The sequence below is a fragment of the Platichthys flesus genome, chromosome 16 (assembly GCF_949316205.1).
Source record: "Platichthys flesus chromosome 16, fPlaFle2.1, whole genome shotgun sequence".
Classification (NCBI taxonomy): Eukaryota; Metazoa; Chordata; class Actinopteri; order Pleuronectiformes; family Pleuronectidae; genus Platichthys; species Platichthys flesus.
The window spans coordinates 12,728,911-12,742,443 of record NC_084960.1 but is presented as its reverse complement, the minus strand read 5'-3'; the positions used below and the strand labels follow the sequence as shown (position 1 = coordinate 12,742,443).

The window sequence follows — 13,533 nt, the reverse complement described above, 5'->3', positions numbered from 1 at the left end:
CAAAGGGAATCTGGATCATTTCTGGGTGTCATTTTACTAAATGTAATTTCTAGTCGTCTCCAAAAGGGTTAAAGGAACCTAGTTTGTCCCGGTTTTCCTGCTTCCTTCTCTCCATCTCAGCTGTGCAAACCCGTCGACCCAGAAACCCTTCAGCACATTCAGTTGCACAATAGATCTGTCCTCGCTTCAGCGGAAACTGGCCGTCTGAGGTGATTGGAGGGGGCTGGGGAGGAATGTCAATGACAGTGTGACTTAGATGCAGGAAGACAAGACACCTCGGCCAGGCAGGGGCAGAGGTGTCTGGGCCGTATGTGAGGGCGCTGTCGTGACCCATCAATCACCCCCTCGACCTTCCCTTCACAGCATGCATAAACGATATAATGCCAAAAGTCGCATATGTCTTGCAGTAACCTTCAGAGCACCATCCAATGACACTGCTCGTTCAGAGCAGTGCAGCGGCGTTACGCAGCATCCTCAGAGTCCAGAGAGAAGAGGGAAGCGGACGGATTGCAACGATTGGTATCCCTCCTCTTTACAAAGACTCTTCCAGTTAAATGACCAACGTTCCTCATCCATCCATATCGCTGCCAGTAATTCACTTAAGACCCTATTTCTAGTGGAAAGAGTAGAGCAAAACAGTTTATTGGAGCCAATGAGCCCCATTCAGTCCGCCAGCTCACAGAGAACAATCCTAAACATCGGCCAAAAACTGGATTAAACACAGAGTGTGACCCAAGCTATTGTGCTGAATCCACAGTGTGCGGCTGCTGTGTGGCCGCTCCTTTGAAGGGCACCTCTCAGCACAACACGCAGTGAGCATCTTATGGGTATGAGCTGCCCATTGAGACACACGTGGGAAACATTAGCTGAGCTGGCACATAATCACAGTGAAGTAGGGGTGGGCGATCTGACCTTTAATTAATATCACAGTGTTTCTCACTATTTGGAAGGTGATGGTATTACATCACAGCATTAATCTGTTTTGAAGTTTTGGGAGGAGAAGCCCGTCGTGATTTGACGTCCCTCTCTCATTAGTCTTGTCGTATATGTGGTGGCAGCAGGAAACAATACCTGGAGGGACACTGGTGAGGTTTTGGGACGTGCTCCACAGGCGCTGGTTGTCGGTCTGCTGGTTTCGGACCCAGAGCAGTTTGCCTCCTCATATTCACGGATTCTGTCACATTAGCTGGGCTATCCCCTGGATGCTTTACACAGCACCTGTCTGTAGCCAATGTAAACAAGTAATGAGTGCGTCAGGGACAGAGCAACACAAACTTTAGTTGATGAGTTGGGCTGCGCATTTTTTACCACTCAACTTGCATGAGGGCAGTGGCTGATATAGCGATTCACTTTTTGATATATCGAGCTATTAAAATCATACTGGTGATGATGGTATTGCAGAATCCATGTCGGGGTGCACTCTCAGACCGGTGATGACTATGACAAGGAATATTTGCTCCTCGATAAAACATTTAAATTCTAGTTACACCTTTATGCATCAGTGTAAATGATGCAATAATGTAATCAAGCCTTCTATTATAGTATTGGCCTGTAACTTATTATAAACAAATCCTCATTTATTATTGGATTATTTTGTGGTTATCATCAAAATAGACATGGCTGACCTACTTGTTCGTTTTTACTTGTAATTAAGAGTTTTTATACTGAAGCAGTGTTAACTTTTTCTGATAAGTCATAATTTGTATTTGCACAATCTCATAGCTTTTCTTTAAACCCACTCAATCTTTTGCCTATTGTTGTGCATCTGCTCTTAATATTGTGTGTATGCAGGGGTTGGTTGTTGTAAGTTCAGGGCTGCATTATGTGAAAATGAAAAGGATTTTAAAATGTTTATAAAGTGCAATAGATGATAAGAGACTATGTTAGCAGCCTTGAGTCATGACAGTGCTGTTAAGTGTTATTAGAGTCTATAAGGCTCCAGCACAGTTTATAGGTGACTGTGGGGACTCAGAGGCGTTTGCTTACCTCGGCTCTCTGCATCAATATGCACTCAATCTATTTGCAATGCTTTATTCGTGTACAATGACACAGCTTATTTTTCCGTGTGCAGCAGACATCTTTCTTCAACTGTGACTACGCCATCTCTTATGAAAAATCAAAGAGTTCTTGGCCTCAGCGTTCCGCCGCCAATCAACAGGACAAATCCTGTGTTTCCATGGCGATGTGAAAGGCTCGAGAAGACTCATCCTTAAAAACCATAAAAAAAAACGAAGGTGTAGTCAGTGGTGAACTCTGTTTCCTTTGGCGTGTGTGGGTGGATGGTCAGAGTGTTAGATACCATCCCAGCCACGGGCACACTGCTGAGCACCGTCTGGGACTTCTGCAAGCCAAGAAAATACTAGTGGCCATTCATATGACATACACAGGGTATGAGCACGTAGACAGACATGTTGTATCACTGCAGCACACAGGACAGTGCACCTGTATCAACCCACTTAACATACAGGTTCACACGTCAGCAAAGATGTACAGTGGCATTTTACACCTTTTTAATTGAGATAACCAAAAACGAAATAAAAGATACCGTCTTCATTTATTGCTCCTCCTCTTCACCAATTCATTACCGATCCCCTTTGAGAGGTGGATTATTGATACAGCTGGTCAGTGGTGCAGTGCCTCAACTTCCCTGGAGAGTATTCAAATCCTAAGAGGATTATAAGATCACTCCATTACATGTAGGAGTGTTATTATTATATTAAAGGTATAGAAATATATGCTATTTAATTATTTAAACAAAAGCACTCATTTTTATTAAGACATCTACTAACACACCTTACTTAGTATTAAGTAAAACATTAATTAACATTTTACTGTTGCTGCAAAGAATTGGGAGTTTTATGTCTTTGAACGCGTCGTTCAATGCTCCTGTGTTCGATCCCAGGACACAATCATGATCAAATCTGATACAGGGGAACTGGAGCTACCATCTTTTTCATTCCATGCATTCCTTGTCAGAACCCGACGTCCACATTACCCACAGTGGAACTCGACTGCTGGTGAATCATTAGCAGCCGAGGCCCCGACGTCAAGCAGAGATGAGGAGCAGTCCACAAAGGTCCATTCCCATATTCCTAACTCCACACCCCCAGATTTTTGTTTTAATGGGTCTTTTGGGTGGAAATGTTAACAAACCATAAACATCTGAAACAGAACAAGGGATCCCCTAGTTGCACTTTCTACTCCAAGGCCATTGGCTTAATCTTTTTTAATAATGCATGAAATTTACAAGCTTTACTAATGTAAGCTTAATTTAATGTAATTTAAAATATGAATCGGAAATAAGCTGAAGCTCTTTAATAAATGCAGCGCAGAAAAAAATTAATAGTTATAAAAAGTCTTTGTAAATAGCATCCAAATGTAATTATTAATGTAATTATTAGGTCAAAATTGCTCATTAGTCCTTAAATAACTGTACTTAGTTACTTTCTGTCACAGGAGGTCATGAGTGGCTTTCTCAGTGTGACGAATGCTGAGTGGTCGTGTTGGGGTGAACCAAGGGTTAATCTGAGAAATGAGAGAGATGTCTGTAAATGATTTAATTATGAGTGAACCGTCCAAATGCACACAAGCCGTGATCAAGATCCTTGATGGTTTTAGCAAGATAAACCACGATCAGTCCCTGGCCTGACCAGCTGGAAAGAGCAGCAGCAAGGGTTTCTCACATTATTTGCCTTTCAAGGGGACTAATAATAAATTCTAATATCGTGGCATGTTCTTACCATCCAAGCTCTTAGATTTGAATAAATCTAATTTCCTACCCGTAGTCTCTACAGTCACATTAGACCTTCAGAGATGGTGGCGCGTACCAGCTTCTTTACTTCGATGATTATCGGCGGGATTCACTCGTCCTGGCCTCGGGGAAGCTTCCAGGGGAGAGGCTGCTGGTAAACAGGAGGTAAAGGATGAAGGATGGAGAACACAGGGCCTGTTAGAGCAGAACAGGTTTACAGCTGTGTACTGTTGTTATAATGTGTTAAGTGTCGCAGTAAAAATACAGAACATACTGTATATACGGAGTAACACTTTTATGGCAAATGAGTTGATGCATCAAGCGCTTGCACTCTTTCATCACAACTTTACTTATATGAATTATGACATCTTTACTCAGATACTGTGTTAAGACGGATTGTTCCATAATGCAAATGAATTAGACTTCAAGCATCAAACTATTTCTTCTGACCAATGTTCTAAATACAGTTTTTTTTGCAGCAGCTGTTGCACATCTTTTTGTCCTGGGAGAGGGAACCCTCACAAGTGGCTCTCTCTCTCTCTCTGACGGTTTTCCCACTGTCCAAAATATCTTGTTTAAGGTTGAGGACAAATGATGTCTCACCTTGTTAAGAGACAAATTGTGATTTGTAAATATGGGCTATACAAATAAAGTTTTAAATTTGATTGACCATTGGCTACAGAACAATACCCAGGCCCCACGCCCTCAATAACAGCACCGCCCCCCAGTTGATCCAGATTGCTTGATCGTGACAAGAATAATGAGAAAGAACGTGGTCTGATTATTAATATTGATATTATTATTTGTATGTGTTGAAGGGAATTAAACCACCTCATATTAACCATACGTGTGTCTGTAAACAAACGCACACCCCACACAGTGACAGTACTTCAGTAAATAGCCCTGCAGTAGACACTACCTGTGTGTGTTGGGTCCACAGACTGAGCCCGGACATGTGCATGGATGACAACAGCAGGGAGGAGCCCGTGTCTTCTCCAGGCCGCCATCGTTCAGTGCCTGTTCTCAGCAGGTCTGATTGATGTGGTGATGGTGTTTGCGGTTTTCCTCCTGAACTTGGAGAGTGACGTGCAGTGACTGAGGCTGCTCGGTGCACAGAGACATGAAGCTGCTGCTCCACCGCAGCTGCACAAACATCTGTTCACCTGCTGATTCAAAGTTTGCTGAGGATCCACATCAGTCCACGTGGTCGTGAACGCGCCGCTGACGTCATCGATGACGTCACTCAGGTTGACGCGTCTCCTCTGCAGCTCCAGAGGAGTTTATTCAAGGTTTAATATTGTTGAAATGTCAACACTGCACCTATTTTGCCCATTAATATCACATTACTGTAATTGTTATTGTTGTTAATATTATATCGTTATTAACATTATTATCATCATCGTTGTTATTATTTATATTATTATGTTTTATTGTTAGAATTGCTATTATTAATCATAATAATTTGTATATTATTATTAGAACAATTACAATTAATATAGTTATTTTTATTGTTAGAATTATTATTGTTGTTGTTGTTGCTGTTGAAGATGATGTCAAATGGCTTTAACGTTTGTGCTCTTGCTCATGAGAATTTTCAAACTCTAATTTCCTTTTCTACAGTAAAGAATGAACTAATAATTTTCTACAATATTTGAAACACTTTGTTAGATGTATTTCAAACAACAAAAACATCAACAACAGCGTCAGTGTTGCCTGGGATAGTGTCTGGGATCAAATAACATCGGGCACAGATACAAAGATGGAGTGAGGGGTCACTTTTTTTTTCAAGCTCCAGGGGAGGTTAACTGATATGTCCGATTTTTAAAACCCCTGCAGCCCTGTCAGGTTTTATTATTGTTATTATTATATTATTATTATCTTACCGATGCTCATCCAATCGCACCAATCACCATATAACAGACATTTCTATTTCTCCTACCCAGTATGATTGTTATGCCTTTCTGTCTTAATATAGTAACTGACCAGTTAGTGTGACCTGTGTGGCCGCTGTTCACATTTAATTCATTCGAAAATAGAGGGGAAAAAAGATGTCACACAACAAGATGAGATTTAGTGGATCCACAGAGAGCAGCAGCCAAAGGTCAAGAGCAGCGGAGTGCGGAGGGAGAGTGTAGCTCTACATATCCAATTAGAATAATTTAGGTCAGCTTTATATGATAGGCCCGGTAAGTGTGAGACAGATTGTGGCAGATAAGAGGAAATATTCTGCACATGTGTTGAACCAGCGAACATTATCATCACCTGAACTCAATTACAAAGCCGGATCTTTCAAAAATAAATGATATCACCAGATGACTTCATCAAGCCTCCTGAAATTCCAGCGTGTGCTAAATGAAAATCTCCTCTGCCGTCCGTGTCTTGTTTCCTGCTCTCCCTTCTCCATTTGTAGTCAGTCGCTCTCTATAAATACATAAGGTGCTGTTTCCAAGGTAACAACTCTATTGAGAATCGGCCACCTGAAATGTGGATGGAGGGCAAACAGGAGGGGGATTGGTTGTCTGCCTGCTCTCTGATCATCAGGAGAATATCCTCACCTACCGTCCATCTCTGTCCTGCTCTGTGGCCCCCGGGACCATCGGTCCTCAGAAATGCAATAAGTCCTCTCAAAGTTATAACATCTCATGTCTACAAAATGATTGTGATTACTGTCAGATTATGTGTCTTCTGAACTGAAACCCAGAGGATCATTCTGAAATCGATCTCGTGAAAAATGTTGGAACAGTCCCTTGTGTAAAGCTGACGGAGCTGAGGGTTTTTATTACACTGCAATATGAAGCTGGGGAGACTTGCTTATTTGCAGTTTTGAACTCAAGTACAACTGTCAGTTATATATTTCATCTGCATTTGTCCATGTTGTATTCAAAAGGGTCACCGTCTTCAGAATAAAAGTCCAAAAGGCTCAAAGTCTCATTTCATGTCTTATACTTTCCTTACCCTTTTTTAAATATGTATGTGGTTATTGGAAACAACAATAACAGTGATAAAAGTTAATATTGTATATTTTTGATGATATTTGAATCTCACTATTTTTTTGTAAGTTCTGTTAATCCTATTGCAATTGCTTATTATTTATTTCAGAGTATCAGGTGTACTTGCTGGAAGTTTCAAGCATGTTCAGAATCAGTGATTGCTGCCCTCCAGTGGTCACAGTTGAGAAGTAACTGTATTAAAATGATTTATTTGTATTATTTATGATTTCTATTATTTATCTTTTTTCAGTGTAAAGGAAGGCATTATTGTAACCATGGAGGTCTGTGATGATTATTTTTACAACAGATTCATTGAGAAAATAAGTGGCAATAAATCAACAAGTTAATCCATCAGTAAGCAAATTGGATAAATTGTTAATAAGCCTTAGAAAATAGTAAGGGGCCCAAATGATTTTTAGAGCCCAAAATGAGATCTTAAAGCTGTTGATCGCAGAGATCCAACACAGAAAAATGACTTGTGTAAATACAATTAAGCATGTAAACAAGGCTATCAGCAGACAGGAATCCACTCAGTGTAAAAACATCTTTGATTTCCTTCATCATCCTCTGAAAGTGTTTTGGTAAGGTGAGCTGCCTATTTGTGCCATCGCATCAAGTCTTTTGTGCTATTCCTGTAACTACCCAAAATTTTCAAGCCACCTACTCTTTGTTAAAGTCACAATCAGAATCATTATTCATTAGAAGCTTTAATACAGCAATTAGAATTAAATACACTAATTAAATCATCAGTAGTCTTTATCTTCTTTCCAGAATGGAACACTGAATAGAGATGAAGGGTGCGAGGAGGAGCTGGCAGAGAACTGCTTTTAAAAGCTCCAGATGCTGCCACACTATCTTCACATTATCAGTCTGATAAAAACTAAGCTGATCAAGCACATCCCCATGGGGAGCAAAGTGCTGCACACATCAGTTATTCCAAAGAGACGGCTAGTAGGGCAGAGGTACAATAGATAATTATTTATTATAGTGCATTTATCAGCTGCTGACAAGATGGGAAAAAAAGCATTTACGTTACTTTAGAGATACATATGCACATATGCTGTCAGTTGTTCAGAAACATTTGAAAAATTAAAGCAGTTGGAAACATGAGTAGGTGGATGAGTTAAAAAAAAAAGCATATACATTTGTACTTTTTGCTTTGTACCAGATTATCCAACACACCTACAGATGTTTAGGAAACACCAGAATGTATAGAGGAGTGAAAATGTCAAAAAGGATTAGTTGTCCAGTTACACAAAACTTCCAAGAAAACCTCCCGATGTAGAAAAACAAAAACTGGAAAATGAATTTCCCTTGAGAGGTCAGTGTGATTATATGACAGTATCGTCATCTTTACTCTGTTATGGGTGTGCATGGTTGATTTCTTAATAAAATGCAGGAACATTTAGGATCAATGTGAAGGAAACCGTTTCATGGCTGGTTGAACACTTGTAACATTCTCACTGGTACATTTGAAATGTCTGCTGGTGATAAGTATGGTTATTACCTCCTAGTGCTGGGCGATAAATCAATATAAATAATAATTACAATATTATTTTAAATAGCAATATAACAACATTCCAAAATACTCCAATATAATTCTAATATGGTATAAAACTTTGCGCTACCTCAGATTCATAAAGTCATTCTCTGTTGATAAAGAAAAGTTTAAAAACCACAATCTTCCCTCAGGAGCCAAAATCTGTCATTCATCTTGATAATTACTGATATCGATTGATATGATTATTTTTTATCTTGACATGATTCTACATACATATAGCCCAGAACTATAAACCTCTAAGGAGAGGAGGAGATTGTGAGCAGCATTACTGAAAAACTAGGGAAACCATTTGCATTATTCTTAGTGTTCCTTCTTTAATATGACACGACAAGGTGTTACCTCTGTTTAACAAACGCTGATGAATATTCTGCGGTCTTCACACAGCCCTGTGTTGTGCAAGCCGATGAGGTTGTGCAAAGGGCATCAGAGGGACATCATTTAAATAACAACATGGGGAAGCGCCCTGGGTACATGCAGGGACTCTTCTGCCTGAAGCATCGAAGAGGCTTTTACGGTGCTGATTTCTAAGCAGGTTGGACTAGATGCTTCCCATTCAACTGTAATGTCTTATCACGGAACTGACAATTTGGTTAAGAGTGTGCACCTGCCCTGACACTTTACGCTCTGGAGGCAAATCCCAACACCGAAAAACAATGAGCCAATCCTGAATCCAACCAATTGGTCCCGAGAACATTTTATTCAAAAAAGACGGCACACCTGGCACGTCAGCTCACGCTAGAGTAAACCAGGTCATGCGTAACACCAACATAAAAAAACATTAAAATAGAATAGAAAACAACCCCTAACCAAAATAACTAGATAAAAGACAATATAAGACCACCAGTAAATAATAAACCAGAGTGGGAGCAACTCTAAGAAAGGCCTCGTTGTTCCAATGGCGTGAATGTAGTTGAAACTTACACGGGAAACACAAATCCACCAATGATGCTGTAACTACACTCAATATACACACATTCAAAACATTTGTCTTTTGTGGGCACAGCCAGGATGCATCCTTTTAAACCTGTGTGGAAGGCCTGAGATGAAATATCAGGGTCAGGGAAGTGGAACTGAACTGGATTTAAAATGGTTCAACAAATGCGAAAACATCTGGAACAGATGAGTAGCACAACATCCTGACTATTATTGTGACCTAACAATGCAGACAGAAACTCTAAAGATCTGAATTATAGGAGAGAATCAACAAGCGTCCAGTATTTGCGGCCACAGTTAAACTGGAAACATGCAAATAACAGATATTGGATGTCAAGTACATATTTTAATAAACCCATAGGGTGAATAAACAGTAATTATGTTTAAGTGACGCTGTGGCCGGGCTGTGGAGCTGTTTATGTTTATTAATCGCAATATTAGACGTTGCCACATATCGCTTTTTTTCCTAATAACGCGCAGCCCTATATTATGGTCTTGATGCCACAAGCGCATGTTTTTTTAAACAAACATTCTTGAGAGATCCTTTGTCCTTAAAAACCAGTACCTTTGGATGTGCTGACCCTGAAGGGAGGAGGTGTCGGCGTTAACGCTGTTCAAGGCACCGCAGGGCTGCTCCCACTCTGCTCACGCATACATACACACATTCTTTCATTCATCCAAACACACTACTACAGTACACATACAGTATGCATGGGAGCACTGGCCCAAGGTCGGACTCTTCAGGGGAACAGAGGCGAAAAGAGGGGTGAGACAGACCAGGACCAGTGTAGTCTCCCATTACACTGCAGACAGAGGTGGCAGACAGGACGAGGAGTAGTGATGGATCATTTCATTGTCTTTAGCTGGCTTGAAAGCCAGTCCAGACCCTCGTAGAGACCATCTCCACCCGTGGCACATGTGGCCTGAATATACCAGTTCCGCGGTTTCAGGTTGTGCAGGCCCAGTTTGTCTGTGATCTCAGCTGCATTCAAGGCATTGGGCAGGTCCTGAAAACAGAAAACACAACAGTCAATAAACAAGAAGAGAAAAAGCAGCTAAACCATCATTTTGAACTGATTGGTTAACAGTTATAAGGTGATTCAATATGCTGGATTGGTATCTGTGTTCTTGATCAATTAGCCAACAGATCTTAATATTCTCTCAATATTCAACATGATCTCACCTACAATTCATTATTCAAGTAATTTGTCTTTTCAAATGGTTTCTCTATGAGGTTTTATGAGTGGTCCAAGCTAAGAGATAAACTAAGATCAGTTGATAGCTGCCAAGTTCTACAATTCAAAATGTTGTTAGAGGGACACTGACACAAACTCACCTGTTTGTTGGCAAAGACAAGCAGCAGCGCATCTCTCAGCTCGTCTTCGGCCAGCATTCGCATCAGCTCCTCCTTCGCCTCACCGATTCGCTCCCTGTCATTACTGTCCACAACGAAGATAAGGCCTGGCAATGGAAAAGAGGCAAGGTTTGCATGGAGGAAGTCTCTGTGTGTAATTGAGGATTGAACCACCAATGGGCTAACACTTGTTCAACAAACTTGGAGCGATAGGGAAATATTACCTTGTGTGTTTTGAAAGTAATGCCTCCAGAGTGGCCTGATCTTGTCCTGACCACCGACGTCCCACACTGTAAAACTGATGTTCCTGAACTCTACTGTCTCAACATTAAAACCTGCGAATGAGAGAGAAAACCAAAGAGACAAATTTAAGTTTTAAATGTCTACGTTTTCATATTGCAAGGTCTAAGTCCCACCACCATTGTGGCAGTCAGCATAAGCATTAAATTACTGAAGATGCAGAAGAGGCCTCACCGATGGTGGGAATTGTGGTAACAATTTCTCCCAGTTTGAGTTTGTACAGGATTGTGGTCTTTCCAGCAGCATCCAGCCCTACCATCAGGATTCTCATCTCTTTCTTGCCCATTAACCCTTTAAACATGCTTCCGAAAATCCCCATCTTGGCTCACCTGCAAAAGGACAAAGGATATCCAGCGGTCAGACAAAAAATGTGTTATCATACAAAAATAAGTAAATGGGGAGGGGCTAAAGCAAGTAGGTGAATCTATGTGACGATCCGATACCACATCTTTAAAAAATATTGGTTTAATACACATGAAATTGCAATCTCTTTCCAGAGAACCCACTTCTTCTTCATCCCTCAAACAGAAGCTGCAGTATAGTGACTGCAGCGAAAACGAAGTGATGGCCAGTTATGACGCGTTAGCCAAACTTGGCAAAAAAATTTTCACACTGGAATGTTCAAAAAGTAAAATGGCCATGTCAAATGTGCCACATGCAGGTCCGTCAGTTACGACGGGCTGCACAAGCGCTAGTTGCCAATTACAGCAATAGCAATCATCACTTTAATACAGGGTTAGTAGCATACAAATGTAAAATGTATACATGATCATTTTTAAATGTACTGGTATCAAACGGTAACACTGTACCTACCGACAAAGTCCAGGTCACAGAATAAGGGAAGGGGAAAATGGTATCGGAGCACCTGACTGAATTCACAAACGTATGATGGCATAAAAACACATGTAATATATGCATTTATGAATTAATGACCTAAAGTAGTATAAATGTCAATTCAGTTTTTTATTTGTTGTGAACTGACCTCCTTCAGATCAATCCCAGACTTGAGTTTAACTTGCATCATTGCGTCTGTCTGAAAGGTGTTAAATTCAACAGAGCTCAACAGTCTGGTTTAGCTACATAGTTAACAAACAAGGGGGGGCCCACGCAGTCATTGTCTGCTTCTTGTTCTGTGAGTCTGAATGCAGAAATCTCTTGCATTGTCACCTGTCATATATTGTCTTCCACCTGCTCATACTTTTAAGGTTTTCATTGACGGCCTGTTAAAAACTAGAGAAAACCTTCCTCCACTTGTTCTGCTCAGCCGTGTATTGCAGGTGGAAGGTGCAGTGGAGATAAGCACCAGTATGTTTTAAATAAAAAAAGAAAAGAGCACATTCTTTGAGCTCATAAACACAAGAGCCAACAATTATGTTCTCTGGCAGTGCTGGACTCTTGACCACTGCATCTATTGTCAATAAAGAAATGGATATCACTGCTTCTCATACAACATATCCTGTGTATTTCATGATCCAATTCTAAGGGACTGGCACCAAGTCACCTTAATAAATGTTATAAACATGCAAGAGAATCAATGTTACAATTTTCCAAAACTAATTCATTGTTCAATGATAAGTCTAAAAACCAAACATTATAATTTTCAAAGCATTTATCTAGAAGTGACTGGAAATTTGAGGAATTTTTGCTGAGAAAAAAAAATGACTAATCTTTAAGCTTGTGACAACTCAAAGTTATGAAGTGTCCTTTTAGGACCCGTCACAATCAGTAGCATTATGGTGTTGATACTTATACAGAAAAGAGTAGATCGACTGAAAATGTGTTCATAACTTTGTGCTGCATTAACAATTGTTGCTCTGTTTACCTCCCCTTTAAATCCTATTGCAATTCCACACAATCTTGGGAGTCACTGATGTGACCAGCTAAATACATTTGTTGTAGGTTTATATTCTGTCAATCAACAGTTTCTGATCCAAATCCGCTTTTGACAGTAAGACACATTTCAAACAAACTGGGTTTCGGGTTTAGCATCCTGCTACTGGAAGTCATGTTAGGTCGAGTCCCCTTAAACAGGAGTGACAGGTTTCTCTCGGCATGAACAAGCACTGTTTGAATAGTGTTAAAGAAAGACTGAGGTTTTGTTCTAGACTGAAAAATGACACCTGTCTTCAGTTTTGGTTAAAATAGGTGTGTGTGTGTGTGTGTGTGTGTGAATTACAACAAGGCTTCAGTGTTTGACTTGACAGGTAATCCTCTATTAGCATGTAGCTGGGAAGCTAGCAGAGCTTCGTTTTTGGTCTCATTAAAAGATAAAAGCATAGAAATAACCCCTCGTGAAAACACTCTACGGCTGCTGATAGATCTTCTTGTGGTCGTTTCACACTTAACACTCAATGGTTTTAAACTTCTCAAATGCGAGCTAGTTCCAATGCTAAGGAAATAGCTAACGAACTTCAAGCTTTGCCTGCGTACGGCCAACTGTCTGTAACCGTGGAAACGTTGACCGGCTCCCGGTCTGTCTAACTTTGTTTAAATGTGAGTTCCAAACCCGCCATGAGGATGTGACATGTTTAAAAACGAGAAGGTTACCTTTTCTTGTGCTGTGCGATGCTTCGCTGCTGCTCTGCTCACACAACAAAATGGCGTAAGCTGACGTATCGTGTTCCTGGTCATCATCCGCCTCCTT

General features: G+C 40.5%; 1 protein-coding gene across 1 annotated transcript; it reads right to left on the bottom strand.

Annotated features, from left to right (window-relative positions):
- Positions 1 to 7,704: 7,704 nt before the first annotated feature.
- arf2a (ADP-ribosylation factor 2a) lies at positions 7,705 to 13,533 on the bottom strand. The gene is made up of 5 exons (XM_062407878.1): positions 13,437 to 13,533; positions 11,064 to 11,218; positions 10,814 to 10,924; positions 10,572 to 10,696; positions 7,705 to 10,242 (listed from the first exon to the last, which is right to left on the bottom strand). Exons 2-5 carry the CDS (start codon positions 11,206 to 11,208, stop codon positions 10,081 to 10,083), a joined length of 543 nt encoding a protein of 180 aa, XP_062263862.1. The 5' UTR covers positions 11,209 to 11,218; positions 13,437 to 13,533; the 3' UTR covers positions 7,705 to 10,080.

Coding starts and splice junctions, on each gene's coding strand:
- arf2a (XM_062407878.1), bottom strand. CDS start 11,208: ATGGGGATTTTCGGAAGCATGTTTAAAGGGTTAATGGGCAAGAAAGAG. Junction 10,697..10,813: donor TTACTTTCAAAACACACAAG/GTAATATTTCCC, acceptor TTCCATTGCCAG/GCCTTATCTTCGTTGTGGAC. Junction 10,243..10,571: donor TTGTCTTTGCCAACAAACAG/GTGAGTTTGTGT, acceptor TTCTGTTTTCAG/GACCTGCCCAATGCCTTGAA.